Genomic DNA, 27,809 nt, shown 5'->3' with positions numbered 1-27,809 from the left:
CTGTATGTAAAGCAATGTAAAGTACATGCACAGACGTATAAAGAACGGGCGCTTGCGCGGTATCCATGGTGACATGTGGTTCTTACTACGACCTCTATTCGTTCCTGACAAATCATTATACCATTGTCGTGCGCGTTGCAAGAAAGCTCGGTCATGTCGTGACTCATAGTCATTTATGTTTTTGTATACAACACTTTGCACTGACACTTCTGGACGAATGCAAAGTCGGAGTGCAAAGTCGTTCATTTTCAAATTTGCTCAAAGTGTTGCGCGATTGATGCAAGTCGAGGCAAATTACTCCACTTGATAGGAAACGTACGGGAGTGTGCGGATTTACTCATTGATCACTCATCTATTGTGAGTCGCATTTACGAAAGATCGATCGGTTCTTCAAAGTTTTGAAACGCGATGCTCCGATTTTCCATCATTATCATTGAAAATTGTTTAATTTTCGTATTCGATACTGTTGACTTGATTCATAATTATGCATTCATCTTAAATCAGCATTAATTATTAACTGTTAAATCACAATTTTGAAGTCGCTGATAACTTTTTTAAATTCATTAATGATTATATTAACTATTTCTGTAAATGATTAATTTTGATACGTATCCTAAATTTTTCTGTAGTAGTTTGTATTTCTTTCATTTTCACTTTTTTATTTTTGTTAAAGTACATGGAAAGAATTTTTTCTTAGAATTTACCTTGAAAATATGACAGTCGTGAGACAATATTATATTTTGAAGAATTTTAACGTATTGTAAATCTCTCTCATTAATAAAACTACAATAAAGTATAATATTAATTTGATCAATTTTACTGAAATGCATGATAAAAACTTTAAAATATTGTATTGTACCACAACTACCATATTTTCAGGGTAAATTTAAAAAAAAACGTTCTTTCCGTATATCTAATTTATCTAACACGAATCATATCTTATTGGAACAAAGAATTTAATTTATATTTTAAATATTAATACTAATTTTGTTTCTTTTCACATTTAAACATTCTTCAACTTGCTTTAGTTCTTTTTATAAATTTCTCTTTGTTATGTGAACTTTTGTTGTATTTACATGTTACATAAAATATTTTCTTTTTTTTAATTAACCAAGTATTTTATTTGATACTTATGTGCATTTATTGCTTACTTTTTCTAAATCGCAAGATTAATTATGACAAATAAATAAATAAATAAATAAATAGATCTATTGTATATATGATAAAATGCAAAGTATTATTTCATTGATCAGTAACACTTTTTATTGGGCTGCCTCTAATTTGACTCATGTAGTGTTTTTTATTTAGTATTTAAAATGTAATCACGTAGAAAAGAAACTGTGCTGAATGAATTATTCAAAGTTATGATGAATTATAATTTTTTTAGAGAAAATCTGTAATGTATAAATAATAAATTGAGCGAACATCAGTTTTGATCTTTTTTCATCCTTCTTATCGCCCAACAAATTACATGTAACGTGCACGTTAGTTGTAATTTTTCACTCAACAATATAACTGTAATATAACACGTATATATTGTATTACAGTTATATTGTTGAGTAGAAAATTACAATTAACATGTATTTACGTGTAATGTGATGTTTGCTGGACGTATTTCAAATACTATTAGGTGTTGGAATTAATTCGTAGCGTTTTTTAATGAAAGAATGTTATTTATTTCACATGAGCATTAAAAAATACATTAATGAAAGTACTTCCCATCACTTGTAAAACGCTACGAATTAATTCCAACACCTAATATAAAAAACTACATAAGCAGCACTACATAAAATTGGAAGCGGCCCAATAAAAAATTGAGCAAATCTATACTTTACAAATTTCTTAAGTTATTAAAACATAAACATTTTCTATCGAGCTCATTGATAGCAATCAAACATGTTTTCTATTTTATCGATATTCAAGAAAGAAAAAATATTAGTTCCATGTAATTTGTTTCTTGTTCAAGTTGTTATTTTTTTCATTTAGTTGCAGGGGATCTTTGAAATTTACTTACTACATTCTTATTTTTTTGAATTTAGTGATAATATATCTTATAATTTGATATTGTAATTTGAATGTCAATTTGTTCACAAGATGATATTTTTCTCTTTCTTAACAAGACTATTCTAAAGTACATTTATGCTAATCTTGCATAAAAATGAATTATAAAAATTATTCACTTAATAATTGCTTTCAATAAACTTGATAGAAATTTGATTTTTCTAAAGCAAAGATCATATTTAACAAAAATATTAAAATAGTATCAAATATGGAAAGTAGAATTTTGCTATGATCAGAAAATTAATGTTCAAACATCTTTTCGAGATCATATATTTTAAAAATGTAATAATATCTTGTATTAAGAGTATTCAAAAATATTTTAATCCAAATAATTCATATTCATTCTAAAAACATAAAATATAACATCCGAAATTATATTAATTGTGCAATTATTTACTTGCGGACTTGTCGGGTAAATTTCTCAACAGCTCAGATAACGTCGATGTGGACACTGATTTTACTTACTTTCATTCTCAAGCATCTATTAAAAAGAATACGTCGAATAGATGTGACACAAGTCAACACGTGGCACGTACGTACGCCTCCGTCATTAAGACGTCGCTTCATAGGAGAGAAAATAAAGTCCCATGGATAAATAGCACTGAATTTAGAAAATCAAACAAGTGTATGTATATTCATTTTAAAGTAACTTGTGATTATCCGCTACAAAAAATTGATTACAAAAATTGAGAATACGTGAAACAAAAAACATCCTTGCATGATGTGAAAATTTTGTGAAGCTACGCATTGTAATTCTTCAGAACATTGTATGTGCTGAAGTAAGGATGAGTTTATCTGTCAGAGGCATGTGAATGCCGTAAATGGCCGTAGAAGGATCGTGTCAGCCTTTGAACAATTTACTATGGGCATCTGCTTGGATACTGGTTAGTATATCCACGAATAATAATTATTATAATAGTTCAAATTAGAGAATTTCATTTCATTTAATGAATATTTAGTTGAAAAATTCGCGGTGTCTTAATTTTTTTTCTTTTGTAATATTCTAGTTTGTGTAGTTAAATATACGATTTTTATAATATTATCAATATGCGACATTTAAGAACTTAAGAAACTAATGATTGTTCATAATGAATATTATGTGTTAGGTTTAAATTAGAGAATTTCGTTTCATTTAATGAACATTTTTAGTTGAAAAATTCGAAATGTCTTAATTTTTTTTCTTTTATAATATTCTAATTTGTGTAGTTAAATATATGATTTTTATAATATTATCAATATGCGACATTTAAGAACTTAAGAAACTAATGATTATTTTATTCATAATAAATATTATGTGTTAGATTTAAATTGAACATGTATACTGTATTGATAATCTCTTAAGTTAAGATAATATCGTAAAAAAAGTGAACATTGAAGAAATTATACATATATAGTATACATATAAAAAGTAATATAGATTTATACACAGCGTGCGCACGTAATGTGCTAGTACGAAATAAACAATACAATCGTGACTTCTGATCAGAATTTCAAGATAACCTTTTTTTTTAATTTAAAAAGTCATTTTTTGCACATTACACATCAATTATTTCAGAATCTTAACGTTCTAGTGATTTAACTGATATTGTTTTTGACGTTTTTGACATCCAAAAATCTATAAGAAGCATCTTGTTCAAAGTAATTAAAAAAATGTTAACTAGTATAATTGATATAATTTTTTATAAAAATTGAAAGTCCTAACAATATATTTAATTTTTATTATTACAATGAAGCTTTATTACATAGTTATAATATTTATTATTACAATGAAGTTTCATTACATAGTTATAATGTGCCAAAATATACTAAAAGATCTTATTTTTACAACTTAATCGTTAAATTAAATTTTTTAATTGTTACATTTTTTCAAAATTGCGACCTAATAGAACAATTTGATAAATAGTATCGTTAGAGCCTAAAAAACTAATTACGGAAAATGATTACATTCGCTTTTGTATTAAAAAAAGACCACTTTTTGTTGAATAATACGATTAGATTTCTTAGCAAGTTCTTTAATCGAGAAAGAGAGAGAGAGAGAGAGAGAGAGAGAGAGAGAGAGAGAGAGAGAGAGAGAGAGAGAAATGTGAATTCTTTTTTTTTTATGTCACAGTGAAAGTGTTAACTCAGTAAATATATACACTTACTGTAGTCTACTGTTCATGTAAATTATATATACATTGACTAGTAAGTGTATACATTTACTAAAATTAACACTTTGACTAAGCGCTTACACGTTACAGCATTTGTCGTAATTGATTGTAATTGTCAGATATTTTTAAAATTGAATTTAAAATAGAGAAATTGAACGATACAATTTGACAATAACTTTATAAGGTACTTTTATTATTAATATTTTTTGTTTAACCTGAATTTCTTAAATAGTGCAAATATTTCAATCCACCGCATATGATATATTACAAAGCAAATATATTTTAGATCAACAAAATGGATCGCAGATGTTCGAGGAAAACGATGCTCGAGCTACAGGAAGATGGCGAGGAGAGGCTGGTCTTTTGGCGACTCCACCAGATGGACAATTCCCAAAACAAAATGTTGGTCCAATTAAATTCGAAATACCAAAAATTCCTGTTATATTCGTACTTGGTTAGTATATATCAATTGTTACGAATTTAGAAATCATATTTTAGGAATAATTTTCAATATATTTTATAATACATATTCTATGTGAATACATTGAATTTGTATTATATATACTTTCTTGTTGGTAAAAAATTTTAGTTAAAACGTTTCCTTTTATATTTTAATATCATTTTTGAGCCATTAAAAACAAATAATTTACACATTACGCTGGTTCCCATTATCCTAATCTATTACTTGTTTTATTTTATGATTATAGGAGGTCCAGGTAGTGGTAAGGTGACATATTGCGACAATTTGATACAGGAGAAAAAAGGAATAACGCATATTAATATGATGGATCTTCTTCAACAATATGCATTAGGAAATGGTTCATATTTATTTCTTATTTATATTAGCATTTTAACGTGCACATATATGTACACATAATATGCAATTCTTGATCATATTACTAGATGTATCTTGAATTTTTTGATTAATTCATATTGAGTAGTAACAGACATTTTCAATTAATATAAACACAGTTTCAGTAATATTCATCAAATATTTATTTATTTTTATGAAATAAAAATATCTACATGTCTTTTTAATACTTCAGCCATCTTTGGCGATACTACAGCCTTGGTTTCCTTTGATATATTATTAATGTATGTCTATATTATTTACATATAAATAATAATTTCAAACACGAATTATTTTCTTAGTGAACCGATTTTTTGTGATAATCACTTTCCTCAGACTCTTTTTCCATATTTTCCACATAATTCATATCATTTCGTACATCTATTTTATAGATTACTATTTTATTTACATATACATATTTCAATCGATTACAACAATGGTAGTTGGGTTATGATATAAATCTGATCTTTCGATGTCAATAAATTATTTAAAAAATGCGTTTAATAATATAACCAGGAACTGTAAACTAGTAGTTAGTTCCTCTCGACACAATATGTATTGATGTTCACTAATTTCCTCTTGTCATTTGCATCTTAACAATAAGCCATCGATCGTATATAAGTAAGACGTAATGATACATTTTGTCAAATATATCAAAATATATTTTAAGATTAAGACAAAATGTTTAACGCTTCATATGACTAACGATTTATTGTTAAAATGCAAAAGACAACAAAAATCGGGCGAACAATAACTAACAACAAGTGCAATTTAAATGATATAAATATATGTGATTTCTGAGAACATATATAAATTATATGTCAACTTTTTCTATTTAACCCGTGAATAGTTTTTTGTTGCATAAACGATCATTTAGATCTAGAATGATTCTTACGCTACAATTAAAAGTAATTATTAACTATTATTAACAGTAGAATAGCTAGGAGAATTCGTAAATCACTATGATTAGTGCGTATACATATATACAGAGGCGTCCTGGGTGTTCTTCGGATGTCATGTCATCCTTGTTTAATATTTGTTAAAGTGGAAATTGAATAAAATTCAATACTCTTGAATTGCAACAAAATATCGAAGATAAAAGAACCTATTGGCGCACCGTGACAGAAGTGACTAATATTTGAGATTATTATATACAAATTTATTCAATATTTAAAAAAGAATTTAAGAAATTAGGAAAGTAGAAATGGGTTTTCAATCAGTGAAGAAAATTACTGTGACTAAGCTTTATTTTCTCGCGGAGATGTAAAAATTATCTCAATTGGTTATTCTAGTGTTAAATATAATAACATTAGTAAATAAGAAATTTTATATTTGTGCAACATGTCGTATATTTCAACTATTTTTATACAGATATGCAAGATTTTGGACAACTTAGTAGCAAAACTGTCACAGAAGTACTCATGCTTGAGATGAAAATGTCCCCAGGAGCCAAGGTTTTTCTTGTAAGCGGATATCCACGAAATATGCGTGATGTAGTAGAATATGCTGAAAAAGTGAGTGTCCTATACTTAATTCTTAAGGGAATCCTTTAGAATATCTTTGAATTGGCTTTACAAAATTGCAAAATTCTTATACACAATTGAAGTACATATAAAAATAGTTAATGCAAATGATTTTATGCTAAAAACAAAAAAAAATTTAAAATATCATTTATGTACAGCTGTCATCTGACGGCAATATTTACTTAATATACAAATTCTGTAGTTAAATTATGTACAAAATGAAGTGGCTTTACTGTAGAAACAATACACGGACAGTATCGTATAACAATTGAAATTAAAATTAAAAATATTTTGTCTAAAATTACGTTTTATAAATGCAAATTGATACAAATAGGGATACAAAGAAGTAAAAATGAGCAGCATTATGTGTAACAATAAGTCCCTAGTTAATTATATATAGTATTCGAATAAGCGATTTACACAGTAAAACAATATTAAAAAATTCATTTAATCTTGTTTGTAGATAAAAATCGTTAATGGTGTCATTCTTGTATCGTGGAGGCAAGAAGTGTTGGAGAGACAAATTGATTTCGGTGCGCAACTCGGCCATGTTATCATTGGATTAGCTAGAATGGAGTTGCATAATTTTTACAGAAACGTAATGCCAGTTGCAGAATATTTTGATCAAAGTGGCATGTTACTTGAGGTAAACAAATTCGCTATTAGTGTGCTCCAAGTATAAATTTTGTTAATATTACTTTTTAATTTTGAGTTATTAGTTTCTTTTTTTGGGTGTGATTTTTTGGGGAAAAATCGGGTAGAGATGGCTCACGAGCCACGCTTTGCCAGGCTTGAGAGAGAATTATACAATTGTTTTCACATTACTATTTTAAAAAGAGATAAAAGGAAGATAGCAAATGCACATATTAATATTGAACGCGAGAAAATTATTATACAAAATGATATCCTTTATACACCAGGAAGTTGAAAAATAATATAGCTAGATAACTTAGGCACAATTTTTATTATCTGGTTAACTTGTTTTTGTGTTAATTTGTTGTGATTAAACTTGATATTTTCCCCAATGGATTTTACCTATTTACATCATCATAGAAGCCATTGGATAAAACATCAGATCAAGCTTAATTACAAGTTAATAAGAAAATAAAAAGCTTCAGAAATTATAATAATAGTAAACTAATACTTACTATATTTTTGTGTGGAAATTATATTTACTATAAATCTAAATGAAAATTTATTGTATAGATAAATGGGGAACGCAACCCAAGTGAGGTCTATGTTAGTTTTCGAGATGCAATTCTCAGAATTCTTGGAATATCAAGCGGTGAAATTCACGATCAAAATGTACCTCAATCTTTAGAAGCCGAAGTAAGTAAATTCAAATTTAATAAATTATTTTTTATGAAATATTGTTGGATTGCATTATATCGTATTTCAGGTTGAAGTGGAAAGGAGAAAGGAATCGACCACGGATTCAGCATTAGTCAAACAAGTTGTAGGAACTAATAATAGGCTACCACCTTTTATATCAATAGACGCACCAAAAACAGCTGATAAACCGAGAAAAGGATTGCCATCATTTATTTGGGTCATAGGTACATTTTATTTCAATATATACATGCATGCGTGCACATGGTATGCATACTATATATAATCTGAAAGAAAATGCACTGATCGTGAGTAGATAGAATGGATTTGAATAAAAATATAGATAGAAATTTAATAAAAAAATGCTATATTATTTACAAAAAAAGTCTCAATAATTAACGATTAATTAATTAATAAACATCCATGAATCCGCGCGATCAGCGGCAAAAGATTTAGCGCAGCGTTGCGTAAAATTGGCAATTGCTAAACGCGCATTCTTTCCAATTCTTCGTTGCGCGGTAATAACCACAATCAATATTGACAATCTTTTCTTCGCTACGCGCTTTTATTAGTCGCTGAATCTTTAATCCGCAGCTCTTTATTAATTAATTAATTTCTTATTAAGAAATAATGCATAATATAATCATATATATTAGGTGGACCAGGAAGTAATAAGGCAGCTCTTTGCACTCAAGCTGTTCGTAATATGTCAGGCTGGCTGCATATAAGTATTGGAGAATTATTTAGAACGATGGCCTCGTCCAATATGATTGTAAATGATGCAATTGTTTTGGGTGAAATGGTCCCTCACGATATCGTAATGCAGCTTATAGAACAGCAGATTCTTTTGAATCGAGATTCGGACGGTATCGTCATGGATGGATATCCGAGAGACTTGAATCAAGTGCAGGAATTTCAGACGAAGGTAAATAAAATTAGTTTCATTGCATATACACTCATTTATTTTTTATGTCTTCGAAATTTAGCAAACTTTATTGTTTTGAGATGAATAAAAAAGTTCAATTAAATCTTAAACATTCTTTTTGATAATCAACAAATCAAAATTTAGTTACAAAAAAATGTTACACAATGTTGCTTACAAATGTTGTTTGTAAATGCAGATATTGAAAATAGATTTTGAAAAATGAAAAAATGCTTTCATATACTCTTGTCACACTTCGGAACAGATAAAAAACATAAATTTTTAATCGGTTAAGTGACTGATTGCAATAAGGTGGACTACATAAATATGTTTCTCACAAGAAACGAAACAAGAAAAGAGATAAATATTGAAAAACTGATTATATGTATATTATAGGAAAAGTCGTGAAATTGAATGATGAAAGCAATGACATTAAATACAGAATTTTTAACAAAAAGTTGAAAAACGGTCATTTAACGGGGTGCAGTAGGTTTAATATTAAAATTTCTAATTTAATTTCTCTTTTAAAGGTTTTTTGCGATCATTTGTTTCCAAGTTATAGTTTTACAAAAATTCCGCTTTGTAATATTGCCTTTAACTCAATTTTGATATTTGATTGTCCAGAAGAATGTAGCTTTAATTTGAGCTTTGATTTACTTCAATATAATGATTTTTTAATGAGTTATTGTTATTGAAAGAAGTTTTACGAAATTGTGCAAAAAATTGGTGAACCGATTTTTTCTTAGGCGAATATTTCAAAATCACGAATTACATTTATCATCAATTTGATTTTATAACTTTCTATTCGATACATCGCTCAGTATTAATAAATTATTAATCATTTGCATTATATTATTTATTAATAGTTTGGACAGGAACCACCACTAGTATTACTTGACTGCTCCAAATTGCAACTCGGGAGAGGAAGACTGGACGACAGTGTTTCAGCATTTAGAAAAAGATTGGAACTTTTTCGCGAAGTGTCTCTTCCCATGTTGAAAACGCTGGACAGCGATAATCGGTTAATAATTGTACGTAATAAATAATTGAGTTATGATAAAACATGCTATAATATTGAAATAAATTTTAAATTTTGTTGTATTAATGTAAAAAAGCAAATAAGCGCAAATAAACGCAATTGCACTTATTAATAAACAAACACACTTATAAAGCGGGTAATGTAATATGAACAACACGAATATAAATAAGTCAAAATGTAAAACGACAAATACATACTACACATCAAAATTAGGGGATCACTTTAAGGGAGCCTGGTTTAGGAGGCCGAAAAAAAGTGATTTTTTTTAAAAGGAATAATAATGCTCATCGCTCTAAAACTTTATCAAACTGTATCAAACAATATATTTTATTATTTTTAGAAGGTTTTCCAAGCTTTTTTAGGTATATTAAATTTTCTTTCATGACTGTATGGATTTTCAAGATGATAACTGCATTGATTTTGAAGGTGTCTGTATACACCGCTAAAATTGGCCATTTTTAGACTCCCTCTTTGCATGGTCTTTTTTTATATTATATGTTTATTAGCATAACATCAATAAAGATGACATTCTCGATAATGATTTGAATTCGTTTTAAAGATCCCAATATTATAGAAAAAATTGTATAATACTACTTAAAAAATTCAAGATTATCTTGATTTTTTATTTAAAATTTCTTTTTAATTTTTTGTCGCATGTTGTAATTTGCACGAAGTAGAATCTTCCTTTTTAACCATTTCTTTTAACTATCAGAAGTGTCCAAAAAATCGTGTCGATTGTTACGCTGAATATCCTGTATACACGCACCATATATATGCATGTATATATTTATTATATACATAATATTTATCAATAATAATATAATATCAATAATACACGAAAATCCAATTAAAAAAAAAATGGTTTGAATTTAAATCTTCTAAGATTTATAGTGAAAAACAAGCCATAGAAGGAGGTTGGGCCCATGGAGATATTTGTTCAGAATGATCAGACCTACAATATATCCAAAATTTAACCAATTCGACTAAGAGCAAATTTCCACAAGGTTGGTGCGGGGTCCTTTGATAGCAATACGAAATATTAAATTTATTAAAATTGAAAATTTCGTATAGTAAAGTTTCAAAAATTATTTGAAATGGTGACAATAAAATAATCACTTAGTTATTATTGTATAAACGATGACTTGGAGTGACGTACTTCAATTAAGAGTTATTATTATTACATATTGTATATTATTGATTGTTCTACAATTTAATATTTGAAATTCAGACATATAGATTTATTTAATATTTTTTATAAAAATAAAGACAGAAATAAAAAAAAAGTAGGAATAACAATAGGTAGTAAAGAATATCGATCAGTAAAGAAAATTGCTATGACTAAGTTTTAATTATTTTCTCGTTGGAGTTTAAAAATAAGGTGACTATTAAGAATATAGGATCTTAGCAGACTTATAATGACTGATTTAAGTCTTTTGCCTTTAGCAACACATAAAACAATGGTCTTAAGATTATAAGTCAACCACTTTTTCTAAGGGCCAGAAGTAAGAAGCAATAATGGAAACGATTATATCTTTATGAAATATAATTCTTTTATTTTGAAATATAATTTGCTTATTCTTTTACAAATAATAATAAATTATTATTTTTTTAAAAAGGTGGACGGTGATACAGATGTACCTAGTGTCCAGCAGGATTTTACTGCTGCGTTATATCAACTAATGCGTCGAGCACGTCGCAAAGAAGAAGAAAGTCTATGCGATCCGGATTCGCCTATCAAGAGACACCCAAACGGAATAAATATTTCGAATGAATATCAAAATGGACGTGCCATACCTAACGGCAATGCCAAACTAGCAGTCAACGGCGTATCTAATTATATTGGAAAGATAGCCGATGCGACGAAAAACGGAATTGTTGCTCAAGGTAAGCAATTTTATTATATTTATTTAACATTGCGACTCCGATGAAAATTTTTCTTAGAACTGTTTATATAATTTTTTAGTATTTCTATATAAATTAAAACATTTCAAAGAATTTTTGTATAATTTTTGTAACTCTCTTCTCTTTTCTCTTTTTAAAAAAAATTTCTTAGATTTTTATACGAATTGAAAAATTTTTCAGAAGACCGAATAAATCTATATATTTCCTAGAATTTTTTGGTTTTTTATTCTTAAAGTATATTTTTAGATTGTAATCTTGAATTAGTGATTAACGGTAGATTAAGAATAATTGAGAAGTGCATCGTATTTTTTATTGCTAGTAATGTATTTTAATATTTATTGCCTTCTTAGGAGTGGGTACTATTTCTAATGGTGTATTGAACAATATGAAGCATATTCAACAGAATGGTCATATTCATCAGAATGGCATCACAAAAGGAACAACACATATCCTACAAAATGGTGTAGCGCATTTAGCCAACGGCAATATATCCGGCAACAATAAAATCGCACCAACGATGCACAACTATTTGCCAAAAGATCCTGTCAGGAAAATGTACAATGAAATTGAAGGTTATCAGCAAAATCTTCATATGTAAATACAAAGTCTTTTTTAATATTGTTAAATAATTTTAACTGTTAACATGCACGAAAGGCTCCGTAATACGTATTGGAACTTTCAATTGTACTGACAATTTTGATATTTTACTAATAATATCTCTTGCCCTACCGCGTGCCTTAAAAAAAATACGACTTAAACAATACAATTAATCCGTCTGTTAAAACAGCCAAAAATAAAGTCGTAAGTAATTGGAAACATATTTCGAATAATAAACACTATATATAAAATGTCCCAGAAGATATCACCCGTTAATAACAGATTCTTGAAATAAATTTAAGATAAAAATTAATAATACTGGTGATACGGGAAGTCTGGGACACTCTGTATATAGTGTATACATATATATATGTGTGTGTGTATATATATGTATATATATATATATATATATATATATATTTCTAATTAATTATGAAGTATTGTTGACATAAAAATTATGAAATGATTCATCTTCTTTTATTTAAATTTTTATCATTTTCTTAATATTATAACTATGATATCTCTCTCTCTCTCTATTCTAAAAGTTTATTATTTTATTTATGTGCAAGTACAATAAGTACAGTTTTATTTATGTATAAGTACATAATTTTTCTCACATTTAATTTGTTACAATCAGTAAAATCTTTTATTTTATTAATAGCGTGCCTTTCTCACATCTTTTATAGATCTTTTATTCTGATTAATATACGTTTGTACATATGTCTTACGGTTAAGTAATATTTCAATAGTGTATGGAATTATAGGTTTTAAAATTATAGTAAAAGAAATTGAGGTCACAATAGTTTTGAGTTATAAACTGTCAAGTTTGAAACTATCAACATCGCAAAATTCATATGCGTAGGTCCGCAATTGTACTTATATGTATATTGTACTTATATTGTATTTATATTATAATATATTCATACTTATATATTTAATCCTCTAAATATAAGCACATTCTAATTTGATCATTTGGTCATATAAAAAAATTATAATTTTGTTAAGTGTTAAGTAAAAAATTACAAAAGAGAATTAATTCTTCAAATCAGTTTATTTAGGAAAAAAATGTCGACCAAAATGTGCAGATAATCACATAAGGAAAGTAATTTAAAGAAATGATTTAATAATGTATCGATTCAGTGATGAAAAAAAAGAACATAACTACAAACAATTTTATTCTACAATTTCGTAAATATATTATCGCCCTTAAATCTATTTGCAAAATCGATTACTAATCCAATGCTTACTGAAATCTGAAGTATTTTTAGTTAAAAACTCTGCGCATAAATATATAATACGTCTTGTTATTTACTGTACGTGACTTGATGCGAAACACAATATTTCGATCTCTTAATTTAAAAAATTACGAAAATATAATTTGGTTTTTCTTAAGAAAAAGACGCATAAATATTGAAAATCAATTTTGTAGGAAAGTGCTTTAAAGATTTTGCTATATCATATTATAACTTAACATTCCTTACAATATTTTTTTATTTGGCCTCTTTTCCTTTATCTATTTCCAAGCAAACCTAGAAGTAGTGAATTTAAGGATGTATGGGCGTCATTTTTACAAATGTGTTAATATTTATACTTTAAACAAACTATATATATATATATATATATATATATATATATATAAATTGTGTTCAAAACATTCCGATTTTATTGAACAACACATTTTATAGTTTATGTATTTTATTTTTATTGTTATAAACTAAAATTTTAAAAATAATAATAAAAATCTAAATTTTTTTATAAGTATTTTAAATATTCAAAATAACTTGTGCAAAGTTTCATTGCGATTCACTGATTAATTACAAAGATATCGAACAAATAAATATTTTGTTTTCTGGACAACAGTTCATACATCGCAATATATGACTTCACATAATCTTAAGTACATAATGTATTTATATTAAAAAATTGAGATTTTGTCATTTATTTTATAAAAAATACATATTTCCATATATTTTTATTAGAACACAGATTTAAAAAATACTATTATTTATTAAAATAATTTATAATCCAGATAGTAAACCGTCAAATTTGTCGTATTATTTTTAAACGTAATTTAGAATAATCTGTAATTTTTTATTATTATGTTGAAATGTCGCTCATACATCCTTAACATTAATACATCGAAAATCGAAATATATTGACATGGAAAATTGTACAAAGAATTATTTTAAAAATAAAATGAATATTTAAAATATTTTTGCTCGTGTTTTATTGCATTTTATATGATTTACTGTTAAAACCAAGTTGATTTCAAACAATACTTTCATTGTGCAGTAGATGACCTTCTTACCATTTTTTAAATTTAATTATTACCTTATGTTTAATTATTATCATTATTTTATAGTTGTATATTACATAGTAATATGTATATTGTATATTTTATAGTTGTATATTAATTTTTAAATTTCATTGAATTAAATATTTATAAAATAATATTATACATTTTTTAAAATAGATCTTAAAAATTCGTACACATGAAATTTCAAAATAATTTAAAAATAATCTTTTTTCTACTTATCATTTTTAAATCATTGTAAAATGAAACGACTTAAGAATAAATAGAAGAAAAATATTAATTTTACATAAGCAAAAAATATTTACCACAAGGTTACTCCGCCAGTGTCCGATGCCTCTTTCAGATCTCCTCCTCCTCTCAGAATCGGGTTGACATCCATCCTCTCGCACAGGACACTCGCATAAAACACTCGCGAATAATATATTATAATCACGCGCTAACTAATGGTTTAGTCTTTCGCGTCTTTCGCGAAACTAAAACTTTATCAAATAGGTTTTGTAAAAAGTCAATTAGTCCGATAACTTTAACGGTACTGCCAAAGCAAACGCGCGACGCGACGAACCGGCTATACGATTCGTTCACTTACAATTAAATCGGCGACGAGGATACGTTAACTTCCCCGTCGTTGGATTTTTACACGAAGAAAAGATTTTATTCAAGTATCTAAAAATTTATCTACATATATCATTCAGACAGATTTGCAAATTTTTAGTTACTTACGGAAAACCGTCTTTTTATGTATATCTTTTGATACTGAAACCCTCACCACAAAGTCGTATTCATGAGAGGGAAGATATCATCTTAAAAATGTAACACAGCTTTCTATATTACTATGTATATATATATATATATATATATATATATATATATATATATAATCAGTAACTTTTAAAAATGTATATCAAATTCATGTCAATTCGTCATTATTGCAAAATAAATTCATAAGGACTGAATCTCTTATTACGAATCTCTTATTATCTTACTTATTATCTTATTATCTGTAAGATAATAAGATTAGAGTTAATGGAATGAGAGCTATAGATTAATAAAAAAGAGAAATATTTCTTTTATATTTTCTAAAAATAATTTTAAAGTCGCGCTAAATTTTCTATCATATCACGAAAGATACAGAAAAACGAAAAATTAATTAAATTATTAATTACAGTAATATATTATTATATTAATATAATATATTATTATATTAAATGAAAGTATATAGGAATAGCATGAATTACGTGATACAGTTTGTACGTAGTATATAAATACGTAGATATAAATCGAGAATTATACTCAAGCGAGAGAAAATTTTATGTTAAACAAAAATAATTGTTGTTCCTAAATATCGCGAAATAGTAATAAATTCTGTTTTCCATCGTATTTTGATTTCAAACGAATGAACCGTACGAAATATCTGTTCCATAATACATAATTGTCATCTCGATCTTTTTATGAATAATTAATCGTACAAACTGGTAAATATACTGTGAGTTTTGTATTATATCTAGCGTTTTTCGCGATTACGTTTAAAAAAAAAATGTGAAGAATGGCACGCGACACAACTACCTGTTTGTACGAGCCTTGGTAATGGAATGATTGTAACTTCGCATTTAACGTGACGCACACCCGACACTCACCCCCTTCCACATCAAAACAAACCCCGAAGGTCGCGCGCCGATCATCTAACTGTCGAAATATTAACGCGTATCACAAAATAAGTAAAAAATAATATGTCTTTTACATTTTTAATATTCTTCGATGAATAAGTTTTATTACACGATTTTTTGTTATACTTCTTATATTCGTTACTCAGCTCATGAATATCTTAGATATTTCAATTGTGTTACGATAGGCTATTATTAATTTGTAATAATTTTTTATTACACGAAATCTGCGCAATGTACACAACGTTTTTAATAAAAGATTGATGCCTTGCAATTTTTTGTTACTTTCGAATCGTTTAATTCTGCCATTCTCGTGTCTTATTCAGCATTTTTAATCCAGAAAAGATAATATATATAATTATATTTAAATTATCGCTAAATGTATATAAATGCTATTCATAGAACGCTAGAAAGCTAAGTTCTAAAAAAGTTCATATAAGAAATTGTTTCATTCCGCGATAAAAAATACTAATTTATAAATTATACTTTTTTTTTACTTATAAATATAAGTTATATATATATAATATACAGTGTTCAGTCGTATTTAAATAAAATTATTTAAAATATATACTTTGAATAAAAAAGATAAAAAAAAATATTATTTAGTATTTATTATTTTAAATAATTTCTACTGATCTATTTCTTAAGTAACATTTTAAATAAGTTCTCGGAATTTATTTCATATTTTTTAAATAGTTGTATCAATCAAAGAGAATCAGTCATATTTAAAACAATTTCAAAAACGAAATAATTCAAGAGGATTATTAAAAGCCAAGCAGGATTATCGTACTATAACAAAACAGTTTTACTAAAAATGAGTATTTTATAAATAAAGATAATAAAGCACTTATTTAAGTATTTAATATTAAAAAAAAAACTGTTCCTTATTTAATACTTTAAATAAGTTTTTGAAATCTAAAGTACGACGTCTTGTATTATCTCTGGTATAGTACATTATTTGTCGGAAATATGTTCTAAAAAGGATTAATTATGAAGAAGAGGAATGGCACAGCTACCTACCTACATAACACAAGCGTCGGTAAGTGTATGATCACTGATGATCACGCGGAGAATGACTGCGTCGACTGCGCGTAAAAAAACTGCGTAAACATGACGCGCTCAGTGCCGCTTTACTGCCCAGCAATCGTCTTTCAATCTAAAAATAATATTAGCTTTTTCTGTGCATTGTGAATACTGTTCAATTCAAAATTTTGAATAGAAAATGCAGTTTTTCCAATTGTATCTAATTGAATCTAATTGAATCCAATTAAATTTAAAAAAAGTATTCGCTATTTATATATAAAATATACATTCGGATAGAAAAAATTTCAATCCATTTTAATCGATTCTCGTTTGCTGGGGCGCGACTTCAAAACAAACTCCAAGGTATACACCAACCGTTCAACTGTCCAGCAAACGAGAATGGATTGAAATTTTTTTCTATTCGAATGCGTATTTTAAATAGCGAATACTTTTTTCTGGATTTAATTTGGATTCAATTGGATTCAATTAGATTCAATTGAATGCAATTGGATCGAAAAACTATAATACATTTCCTATTCAAAATTTTGTATTGAACAATATTCACAATTGTGTATGTTGCACAGAAAAAGCTAATTTTATTTTAGATTGAAAGGCATAGAGATATGCTTCATGCAATTCCTATAAATGAATAAAAATTCATTCAGAATTGAAAAGCATTCATTTTTCAAAATTCGTGAATCAATATTTCTGAAAATCTGAATTCATTTCAATCCATTCTCGTTTACTGGGTATACGTATTAGAACATGTAGAATACAAGAATTACAAATCGATTAGGTTTTATTTCAATTAATATCACATTTTGATATTAGTACTTAGAATTTCGCATATTGCATTGTGAATTTAAATATATAATTTACAACAATATCCACTATTTTAGTAGGTGCTCCTGATAAAAATAAATCAATGAGAGCATGTTGAAACATATTAAAGCGGTTGATTTTCTTATGTACTATGCATTATGCGTTATGTAAAGTCTGTTAAGTTTAAATCAAATTTCATGCATTCTACTGTCGTGAGAAATATCAAAAACGCATGCGCATGTAGTCAAAGCATGAAAATGATCACTGTACTCGTGACATACGTCGTCGTCGTGTCGTGGTATTTCGCAGCTGACAGATTTTCTAACCTCAATTGTCGTAAACTTTCACGCTTAATATTTCGGTTTTCGGGACACAACGACGCTTATTTTTGCCAGATTCTTTCGTTTCATACGAAAACGCGTCAAATTTATTGATTTTTAGGATGTTGTAGTTAAACTGTATAATTATCCAATTTAGTGTATTATATTTTAAATATATTGCTGAAATTAAGGTAATTTAATAAAAAGTAATTAGTTTACGTAAGTCAAATGCTCGGTATAAAAGGGATGTGAAACAGGATGTAATGTTGAGTGTCCTAACTAAAAAATAGGCTATGTCGGCAAAAAAAATGTTAATCGGTAAACAAGTGTTGACAATCTGTCAAAGCTTTCTTTTAATTTCTTCTTTTAGCAACTTTGATGCACACTATTATGCTTGACATATATAACCGCGAATAAAGTGAAGAGAAAGCGACGATAAAAATAATGACTGACGTAGAAAAATCCAGAGCAATGGAGATTCAATTGAAAACTGAAAAACAATTGAGGTAATCTTTTTATGTATTTCTTTAGATCAAGATAATTTATATTACTGCAATTAGGTTATCATATTATATATTATTTTAAATTCAAGAACAGAGTTCTGCAAATAGTTTTTAAAAGTAACCCAAAAATGGAAGAAATTATTATATATTTATATAATCAGGTTGAAAGCTAACAATATCTACCCAATAAAAAAATTGTTTTAATTAAGCCATTTATTCAGATATATAATTAAAATGTTGCAAGACTCAGCGAATTCTTTATATTAAAATATGGAAGAAAATTTACATCAATATATTTGTAAATGTATAATTTTTTTAAGATACAATCTTATGAAAAACTTGTCCTTGAAATTTATTCTTCAGAATTTTATTATATTCCTGTATATTCTAAATATTTTAATATAAATTATACAGGATATCTTAGATCTATCACATTATTTACTGACAGATTTCTGAAATCATTTTGAGATGAAAATTCTAATACTAAAATTGTTGTTCTAATACTAAAAGTTGAAGCTACAATAATTTTCAAATAAGAAGTGTTTAAGATAACCACTCAGATTGTAAAAAAATGGACACACAAATTTATATAGTCAAGATGCCTTTAGATATATTTAAATATTAACAAAGTTTAATATATAATATATATAATATACAATTATATAAATATATATTATATAAATATATATATATATATATATATATATATATATATATATATTGTATATACATTATAATTATATAATACATAATATAATGCACAACATAAAAGTATTATTTATTTTTTAATAGCGAAGATACAGTAGATTTCTCAGAAGCTGCAGAAAAACTGGCGGAAGGTCTTTTGGGTATTTATCAATCTCCACTGGAACAAGTTAAGCAAGAACTTTTCGAGCTGACGTAAGCATATAAATCAGTAATGCAAACAATAAAGATTTCACGTTGATTGTTTATGTTATATTTTTCTTACAGTAATAAACAAGAGTCTCTACTTACACGAATGCAGCTTGAGAATAAAAGGATACATGAGACATTTGAAGATATAGATTTAAATGATATGGTAAGACTTTTTCCTTCTCTCATGATATAAGTTGAATATCCTCAATCCGAAATGATTGTAACTGAAAATGTTTCAAATTTTGAATATTTTTGAATTTGGAATACATAGCATGGTGAAGTTAAAGATGAAAATACAAATTGGATTTCGAACAAAAAATTTTATTTTTATTTACAGAATAAACAAGAATAATCTGTTTTTTTTAATATTTGATTTTTAGAGATTTCGATTTTTGGAATTTCGGATTAAAAATCTTGTAATATGTTTGGAGTATTGACATCTCTCATGACAGAAACATTACATTTAAAAATGTTTTACAGTTTTCAGTCGTTAAAATTTATCAAGGAAAATTATCAGTGATAAGAAAAGAAATGATTAATATTCATGAAAGAACGTCTAAACTAAAGGTGAATTATAAAATTAATTTTTCTAGGACGTGTGTATATAGGTAATATATTTTCAGCTATATAAAACGATTTATTGCAGAAACGCGTGTTGCGTCTTCAACAGATTAAGAAAAAAGAATCAATGAATAGGGAACAACAACGTGAACAAGAATTGCGCAAGGAACAAGAATTAATTGGAAAATCTACAACTAATTAAAAGAGTATAAATCTAAATAAACCGATAAATTTTTACAAATTATTTCTATAAGAGAAATATAACTGTTTCGAGGGTCAAAGTCAAGTTGAAGTCGGGTTCAGTTGAGTGCTCTTACGTTGGAAACATTAAGAATCCTACCCAATAAAATTTTAAGGTAGTTATCAGATTTCTTTTTTACAATTTCACAACGTTTTGATTGGTCAAAGAGCAGCTGCCATATTCAAGATTGTACATCCTTGAGAATGGAATACCTTATATTCTTATATGATGGTGTAACTCTGCTGCAACTTTAGTGTAACTCTGATTTGTGGAAACAGGCAAGCCAACTTAACTCTAATCCGATTCTGACCAGAAAGAAATCTAAGATCAGACATCCCTCTTTTTTACCTACTAAACCTCTTAGGGTAATATAGACGTAATATAGATTTTATGGTTCTCTTCCATACTATTAAGTGGATTAGACGAATAATCAAGGACAAATAATCAACTTTGATTGCTTGTCCACTCTCAGATTTCTCTTTGCTCTGACTTGACTTTGACCCGATTCAAACCATCAATAGAAATTAAACATATGGTCTGTTTTCCGCACTAGAACTATCTTTCTCATCTTTGAAAAATATTAAACATATCTCACTTTAAGTTCCAAAAATATACACTAGTTCAATCACAGAAAATAGACCTATAATCTAGGAGTGCGTTCTGTTATTCGCTACAAATATTGAAAATCTAGTTCGTATACTATCGGTATTATAGTGAATAACCGAACGCAGTCTGTATAAAAAAATATCTGCAAGTTTGTTTTTTTTTTCCTACACTAGATTGCATTAGAATCTTTTTTTTTCGCTTTCACTAAATATTAAGTATATACCTACCTCATTTTAAGTCCAAAAGTTTATATTAGTTCAGTCAGAAAAAACAGACCTCTTGTCTAAAAAAATGTAAAGATTTACACATTCATATAATCTAATCTTTATAAATAAAATGTATATAGAAGTTATCAAGTCTTTACTTCTTCAGTCAATCCAGAAAACATCGAGGTTTTATAGATATCTAAACGATATATTTTTTTAAAGATGTCTTTAGAAGATATCTAGAAATTATCTAAAAGATGTCTGAATATAATGCAAGATTTACTGAAATATTTTGCCTAGGAAATATTTCAATAATTATATTTTTTACGTGTATTTTTTTAAGACGAGGAAAATAAGAAGAATATGAAATAAAATATGTTCCTCGATATTTATTTCTTACGTCTCGTAGAGAGTTACATATTAAATTATATGCATACAAATTATGGAGATAACCACACGTTGCAGTGAGTCCTTATATATCGTGGGGATAAATAATTAGGTAGAAGAAAAAGAAAACAACTATATTTTTAGTTTTACTTCAAGGCACATATTCATTCTACTCATTTAATTACGATCGAGGTATGTATATAATCGCATTAGTTCTGCTGTCTGTCGCTTTTCATATTTCAGTAATCTTCAATTCACATTATTAATGCATTGTGAATATATTAAAATAAATAATTCCTATTTTTCCATTACAGCCGAATTATGGTATGTGAAATTTTTTTTTGCATATTTTTCTTGCATATACGTCGCTAAAATTAATTTTTTCGCATTACACATATCCGATATTGTAGATAATGTAGATTAATAAAATATATTAAGTTGTCGATATGTTCATTTGTTCCGACATCTTCTTGATATGTTAGTAATATATTCTGTACAACGCCAATTTTTTTAAATGATTTGATTATGTCGCGTGACTCATTGGTGGATCCTAGTATTTCTGTTTGTGTTATTATATTAGTTAACTAAAATATATTTTATAATGATTAAAAAGTACAAAAAATTATTATAAATTATTAATTAGAAAGATCTAAAGTACCAATACTATATTATAATTATGTATCTGCCTATAATATCAGAAATTATTTTATAATTTTCTTTTTAGCCAAAATATCTAATGATTTGGACGGAAAATTAAGCGTGGATCACTGATGTATTAATTAATTTTTATAATCATTTTTATATCAATAATTAAAAATAAATATTATCATTAATTAATGAATTAAAAGCTTACTTTTCAATTTGTGAATTAATTTACTAAATAAATATCAATCTTGAATAACTATTGTATATATGAATCTTTTCGACAAAAAAATTTATGTATAGAACAATTATATAATCATACTGATCTGCAGCATAAAAAGAAAGAAACTTCTTGATATACTTCACTAATTTATACTTGAACACGACTAATTACATATAAAAAAAATCAATCTCTTTTAACGTATTGTGAAAAAATTTACTTAAAAAAACTTTTTTATTTTTAATATTACACAACACAATTTTTTGAGCAAAGTCCTAAGAATATTTAAGTCGTAGCACGTTCTCTGGACTTTTTTTAAGATGTTCTTTGCAAAACTGTATTGTGTGGATAATAATTCAATATGGCTGCAATGAAAAAATAGATAAGTCTTAACTTGGACGTACTCGGAAAAGACGTAAATTAGAGCGCAGAAATTGACACACCAATTCAATTAATTGTAAATTAGTTATTATATCACACACCATAATTAATATCGCTTCTGATAGTCTAATATTACCGTACACCGTATATGATAATAAAACGCGAGACTTATGTGCAGGGTGCCGCTTGAAATACCGCAACTCCAGGAAAATTTCTCCTTCTCTGTTATTATTCTATTTGTTCTAATTAATTCTTCCCGTCATTACTAAATTATCAAATTCAATAATTCAATCGAATGCTTTCAAATTAAAAATTACAAGCAATGATTTCTGTCAACAATTTATTATAGTTTTAGGGATTTAATTACAAATTTCCATTTTTCACCTTATTAAAATAATTTTTATTCCTGATTAAAATTAAGTTGTCTTTAAAGTAGTGACAAAGGTACTTATTAACACTAAAAGGAATATGATTTGTTTTGCATTGTATTCGATAAGATTCGCTAATGACAAATGCCTTTTAATTCATGCCTTTTAATTGCGAGCAGCCGATAAGACGTTCATTATTAACAAGATCAAAATAAAGTCAATTACAAAAGTCGAAAACTTTAATCGTTAGAAAATTGCGTGCAACTAAATTTTAGCTTTTATTTATTTCGTTAATATTTATTTATTTAATGGTAACGTTTCTAAAATAGATCACTTTTTGTCCTGCCTTATTTCCAATGTTTTAAAGTGGAGTCTTACATATGTTAAATAATCTTTCTTCTTTGATTTGAAATATTCGTAACTGAGAGGCATTTCTTGAGACACCCCACATACATTAATGTCGAAATCTACCACATACTTCTATGATTTATCTATACTATGATTCCATACAATAAAATATCATGGTATTATTAATAATAGTAATAATAATTTCTAATCGTTCAGAAAGAAAGAGAAAGAGAAAGAGAAAGAAAAAGAGAGACATTATAATAAGGATAATAAAATAGAAACCGCAATTGCGCATTCTACTCTATATGTACAGGGTTAATATTTTTATGTATAAATCTATCAACATATTGAAACATATATATATATATATATATATATATATATATATATATATATACATACTCACAAGATCGTTTTAATGTATCGACTTAATTATTCCATTTTTTCTTGCTTTAGAAAAAATATTTCATACTTCACAATTTTAGATTTTAAAATTCATAATTTTGGGAAAAGAATAGATATATATCATTAATTTTTTATATTACATATTTTATCAAATCTTAACGTCATATTTTTTGAAGATAATCATTTGATTTTTTGTAGTTTAAGTTTCAATAATTATATAAAATGTTTTTTAATTTATATAAATTTTACATAATTTTTAATAGCTTTTACATAAATCAATTTTTTTAGACTGAAATGTAAAAAATATTAAAGTAAATCCATCAAATTTTCATAGTTTATAAGATATTTCATATTTTATATTTTCTCTGACATATTTTTATATAAAATATGAAATATATTTTATAAAATACTTATAAAATATTTATAAAATACTTATTTTTTTAAGTTTGTCTTTATATGCATAGAATGAGACAAACCGAGTAATTAAAAAAAAATCGTAATTATATATATTTTCTTCTAGTTATGAAGCTTTTAATCAACATGTTTTTCTTTTGAAATGAAGAACAAATAATAATTGATATAAGTATATTAAAATATTCTATCCTATGTATACATGTTATTATATGTATACATATTATTATATGTAAAATGTATATGTATATTATATATATAACACGTTTAAGAATATACAAGAGATACTTCCTAATTATTCAAAGGCACGATGCGTGAATTGATTTGCCGCGCAAGGAATACTCCATTCTTAGGTCAATCATTCTTCAGGCAAAAAGAAATATCAAAAATAAAAGAGTAAAATTTGAAAAAAAAAAGATTAATGACGAAAAGAAAATTGAAATAAATCAATGGCTACAGCGCAAACAAAATAATAGATGCGGCAGAAACGGTATCAAAATAAATAGAAACCAATTAGAATAGCTATATTATACGATATAGAAATTATACATTTAGAAATAATGAATATTTTCATTGCCTGTATCTCAGAAATGCTTATATCTCTAAATTCATGGAATACATCAAAAGCACTAATATTACTTATCACGTAACACTGCCGATTATATCAAATATTTCAGCGGCATAATCTGATAACATTTCAATTAAATTACGATGTTATCAATAGCCGTTTTAGCATTTATAGTTATATGTATATCAGTTTTATATATATATATATATTATATACGTCATGATGAGAAAAACAAAGTGTATCTGTGTGCATAATAGAAGCAATAGAGTCGGAGCAACCAATCAAAAGTAATCATAAACACAAAAAATGTCAATTTCTCATTTCTGATTTTTGTCTATTTCCACTGACAAATGTCAATTTTTCTTTTTGAAAAGATAAAAAATTTAATTTGTTTCTAATATATAGTACTGGCTGTGTGACTTCTACAATTTTTTATGCAACACGGCATCTTGAACTTTTAATTTAATCCTCAATTAACATTTGACAGTATTGACAGCTGACTTAGCCAACTGTTAGCAGCCATATAGTTTTTTAACATTTGTGACCAATTCCTGATTGGCCATTTATTATAAACGAGTGCGTACGAGAATAATACACCTTATTTTGTTCCATCATGAGGTCTGTTTTTTATTTCTATATTTTTTGAATTGGTACACACGATGCAATAAGTTCAAGTGAAAGAAACGTATATTTATTTCACTTTAACTTATTGCACTATGCATTAGAGAGTGTAGAAATAAAAAACAGATATGATACTTTACTGCAATATACGTTATACGTAACGCGATGATTACTAACGGTGGTAATTCTACTGTTTTCTCTGCAGCCATATTGTATTATGACAATAAATACGAGAACTCATGTGAATTTTTTTTCTGTACGTTATATTAGTCGTATGTATGTACGTATTATACATACGTTTTATTTATACGTATTTTATGTTAAAATAAATTAATTTATTCCTACATCCTCACACTTTTGATAATATAGATCGATAAAACGATACCGAGAATTCTTTTTTGTTTAATAAGCAATTGTAAATTTTGATTAATTGTCATATTATTTATTTTTGTTTAAAAATATCGAAAAACACATAGATTAAATTACAAATTAAATCAATTCAGTATATATAATAAAAATAGATTAAATTATAAATTAAATGTCAATTCAGAATAATAAAAGAAAGAAATTGATATGTATATTATCTTTGATTTTATTATTTCAATTAACATCGTACGCAAATAGTGGCACACGAAATAATCATTTCAATATACCTAAATAAAATAAAAAAAAAGAATTTAAAAAAAAGAAAAAAAAAGAAAAAGGAACACGTTCACATGGATTCACTTCTTGCTTCTCGCGTCATAGTTCAATGCGGTTCCAGTAAGGAAACAAAGACCATCTGCCTAAGCATGTTCAAATTGCATTCAACTACTATCATTCGTTATCTTTGTGCCTATTAACTAACTGTTAAGGAAGAAGAAAGAAGATACATATTCGCTTTTCTCTCTCTGGCCTTTCTTCCCTAACGGTAGTTCCGTTCTCACTACCTCGACATCGATCGCAAGTGAATCGCGCTTCGATTACAAAATTAATATCAGATATCTCATGTAACAAATTTTTGTGTCCGTTTGTTCTTGAATTAATTGTAATTCGGAAATATATAATCATGTAAGTGTGTATCTTTCATGTAACTTTTTCCCTAAGGCGGGAATGTGAAAAATAAAAAATTTTCTATTAACTTCAGTGATAAAAAATTTTCACTTTTACTTTAGGAAAAAAGTGACATGATCGATATCCTGAGTGATTTTTATATTAAGTGGAAACATGATCAGAGTTGCAATCGTTTCCTTTATTGATCGAAAAAGGACCCCGCAGATTTCTTATAAAAAAAAACCGGCTTTTGTCAAATTTTTGATATGTATTTTATGTTGATCAAAAATTTCAATGGGCATATGGAAATAAAAATAAATTCAATTTTTATGATTACAAGACTCTAAATACCCTCAAAAATATTTTACAGAGATCTTCTACATAAAGTACACATTGTGCGTGTATGTGCACAATATTATATTTTGCATGTGCATGTAAAATATACAAGGTGGGACAAAAGTCTAAATACAATTAGACATCTCTTTGTAAGTTTTTAATTTTTGCTTTTTAATTCTATATAGAATTTTACTTTTGTTTTAAATTTTAAAATTCTTCAATTTATAATAATTTCATATTGTTCTTCCATTTTGTAGTGTCAATTTCAATTTCTTGAAGCTGAGAAGATTCTTAGACAAAACACAATAATTTTGATCCATTTTGACTCACTTAAAAAAAAAAAACCACGATTTCTGTAAAATATTTTTGAGTGATTTAGGATTCCTTTAATCATAAAAGTTGAATTTTTTGGGGTCGTTGAAATTTTTAATCAGCATCATGAAAGCAGTCACAAAAATTTAACCAATTTGACAAAAGTCTGTCTTTTCATGAAAAGTGTGCGGGATCTTTTATATATATATATATATATATATATATATATATATATATATATATATATATTT

At 26.6% G+C, this 27,809-nt stretch overlaps 2 protein-coding genes across 4 annotated transcripts; both read left to right on the top strand.

Moving 5' to 3' along the window:
* Window positions 1-77: 77 nt before the first annotated feature.
* LOC105148238 (adenylate kinase isoenzyme 5) lies at window positions 78-14,585 on the top strand. Of its 3 annotated transcripts, XM_011059846.2 has the most exons (13): window positions 80-357; window positions 2,490-2,686; window positions 2,823-2,945; window positions 4,498-4,665; window positions 4,919-5,029; window positions 6,433-6,575; window positions 7,048-7,230; window positions 7,791-7,913; window positions 7,984-8,140; window positions 8,570-8,838; window positions 9,702-9,866; window positions 11,491-11,758; window positions 12,127-14,585. In XM_011059846.2, the coding sequence occupies exons 3-13, from the start codon at window positions 2,924-2,926 to the stop codon at window positions 12,372-12,374; spliced, it is 1,857 nt and encodes a 618-aa protein (XP_011058148.1). In that variant the 5' UTR covers window positions 80-357; window positions 2,490-2,686; window positions 2,823-2,923; the 3' UTR covers window positions 12,375-14,585. The 3 variants fall into 3 exon arrangements, with proteins under 3 accessions (XP_087266806.1, XP_011058159.1, XP_011058148.1); XM_087410680.1 differs by having other exon boundaries at window positions 78-357; window positions 2,540-2,945; XM_011059857.2 differs by having other exon boundaries at window positions 78-357; window positions 2,495-2,945.
* Window positions 14,586-18,424: 3,839 nt separating this feature from the next.
* On the top strand, window positions 18,425-21,673 carry Pldn (biogenesis of lysosomal organelles complex 1 subunit pallidin). Its single transcript, XM_011059825.2, has 6 exons — window positions 18,425-18,704; window positions 18,884-19,019; window positions 19,809-19,916; window positions 19,989-20,076; window positions 20,394-20,480; window positions 20,560-21,673. Exons 2-6 carry the CDS (start codon window positions 18,958-18,960, stop codon window positions 20,674-20,676), a joined length of 462 nt encoding a protein of 153 aa, XP_011058127.1. The 5' UTR covers window positions 18,425-18,704; window positions 18,884-18,957; the 3' UTR covers window positions 20,677-21,673.
* The last annotated feature ends 6,136 nt before the right edge of the window (window positions 21,674-27,809 follow it).

This window comes from Acromyrmex echinatior, chromosome 10, assembly GCF_024713525.1.
Source record: "Acromyrmex echinatior isolate Ae372 chromosome 10, ASM2471352v2, whole genome shotgun sequence".
Lineage (NCBI taxonomy): Eukaryota > Metazoa > Arthropoda > Insecta > Hymenoptera > Formicidae > Acromyrmex > Acromyrmex echinatior.
The sequence above is the reverse complement of the archived record's forward strand: the minus strand, read 5'-3'. Positions and strand labels throughout refer to the sequence as shown.